This window comes from Hipposideros armiger, unplaced genomic scaffold (assembly GCF_001890085.2).
Source record: "Hipposideros armiger isolate ML-2016 unplaced genomic scaffold, ASM189008v1 scaffold_72, whole genome shotgun sequence".
NCBI lineage: Eukaryota > Metazoa > Chordata > Mammalia > Chiroptera > Hipposideridae > Hipposideros > Hipposideros armiger.
This window is the reverse complement of record NW_017731422.1, coordinates 3559746-3561436: the sequence shown is the minus strand read 5'-3', so window position 1 is coordinate 3561436 and position 1691 is coordinate 3559746. Positions and strand designations below refer to the sequence as shown.

The following is a 1691-nucleotide window of genomic DNA, read 5'->3' as shown; positions in this document are numbered from 1 at the left end:
CTGAGCTGCCAACAGGTGGCAGGATGGCTTAGCTTAAAAAAAAAAAAAAAAAAGAGAGAGAGACGCTTATCCAAATACGCAGTCGAATTTTTATATAAAGGAAATTGCATTCTGGAAAAAGGGAGAAGGAACTAAAGATGTTTGAGAAAAAACCTGTATCACTGCCTAATAAATAATAATTAAAATTGATTTACTTTATTATGTATAGGAGTGACAGAAATTTCATAGTATATCAAATTATTTATATATATATATTTAAGCTTATAAGAGTTTATTTGAGCCAAACTGATGACAATTGCTGGGAAGCAGAGCCTCAGGGGATTGAGAAAATGCTCCCTCCCTCAAATATATTTTTTAATGTGGGGATCTGTATTGGCTTACAAACTGGGTAGAGAAAAAAGATTTTTACAGTGGGATGAACCCTAGAAGAGCAGTGTCTTTCAAAAGTGAACAGCTATTGATTCTGAAGGTGTTAGTACTTGCCTTGTGACTTCCTGATATTTTCATGGCTTGCTGAGCTAACTAAGTTCGGATAACCTCAGACTTATTCTACTTTGGGGCTTTCTATAAAACCAACAAATCAGTGCTGTTACTCGAGCACTGTGCTCATCCTCTAGCCACAAACCCGGATAGCACTGGTTCCAAGAAATTTGCTGCTCTGTGAATGCTTATTTGCAAAGCATTCTGTTTTTGACTTTTCTGTTTTAGAACTCTTGGAACCCATTTTGATAATGAAAGCAACTCAAAAATTAAAGTACCAGTGTTAAAAATAATTCAGTTCATTTTAAGATTTTAATTTTTGGATTATTTGTGGAAACAAATTTAAACGTTGAAGCTTGTGGCTCTCATTGAAAAAAATTACCCTTGTTTTTGATACCTCATGTTCTCTAATTGTAAAGGTATTTTGATTCCGTTCAAGCTAAAGAACAGCGAAGGCAACAGAGATTACGATTACATACAAGCTATGACGTAGAAAATGGAGAATTCCTTTGTCCCCTTTGTGAATGCTTGAGTAATACTGTTATTCCTCTGCTACTTCCTCCAAGAAATATTTTTAACAAGTAAGTTTTGGCTCCTAAAACCTTAATATTAAAGTAATAGTTGCCGTGGAAGACAATGAGATAATAAACCAGAGGGAGGGGAATCACTCTAGGTCATTGCATAATGTTTTCCAGATGCTTTCCAAGCTTCATTTAGTCATTTCTTCTAGCAGACCTATAAAATATGATTTTGGGTTTTAGAAAGGAATAGGCCAAAATTTAAGTTTCTTGGTCATCCATAAACACTGTAGAAGATACAAAATTCTTGTGTACTCATGAAAGCTCCCCTTTATTTCCGGCACCCTGCTTTAAATATCTCCCTCATACTTGTCAAGAGATGCTCAGTAAATTGATAGGGGAGAGAGGGGCATCTCAAACTGACTTTATTGAATATTCTAACAATTAAATATAATTTTTTTGCAAATTACTGACTGACAGTAGCTTCAGGAATTGGGCCCAAAAAATGAAAATCTGTTGGTATAATTAAAATGGAAAAATTTTTGTCATTCCATAATTTTAAGGGTGTCACGTCCTGCGTGGCAAGGGCAAATGGGACACGAGAGGGGCGGCGCAGATTGAATAAGAACAAGAGACAGAAGTAAGATTTAAGAGCGAGACCAAGGGACTCAGCCTTCAGAGATAGACTGAGCC

At 35.8% G+C, this 1691-nt stretch overlaps 1 protein-coding gene across 5 annotated transcripts in view; it reads left to right on the top strand.

Annotated features, from left to right (window-relative positions):
- The window catches only part of UBR2 (ubiquitin protein ligase E3 component n-recognin 2), a 126003-nt gene that overhangs the window by 98823 nt on the left and 25489 nt on the right, over window positions 1-1691 (top strand). For 4 of the 5 annotated variants that reach the window (XM_019642728.1, XM_019642727.1, XM_019642726.1 and 1 more), the window contains one exon: window positions 900-1061. In XM_019642728.1, the coding sequence (XP_019498273.1) occupies window positions 900-1061 (162 nt within the window). Of the gene's footprint in view, window positions 1-899; window positions 1062-1691 lie in introns of those variants that run through there. The other variant, XM_019642731.1, reaches the window with a different exon arrangement.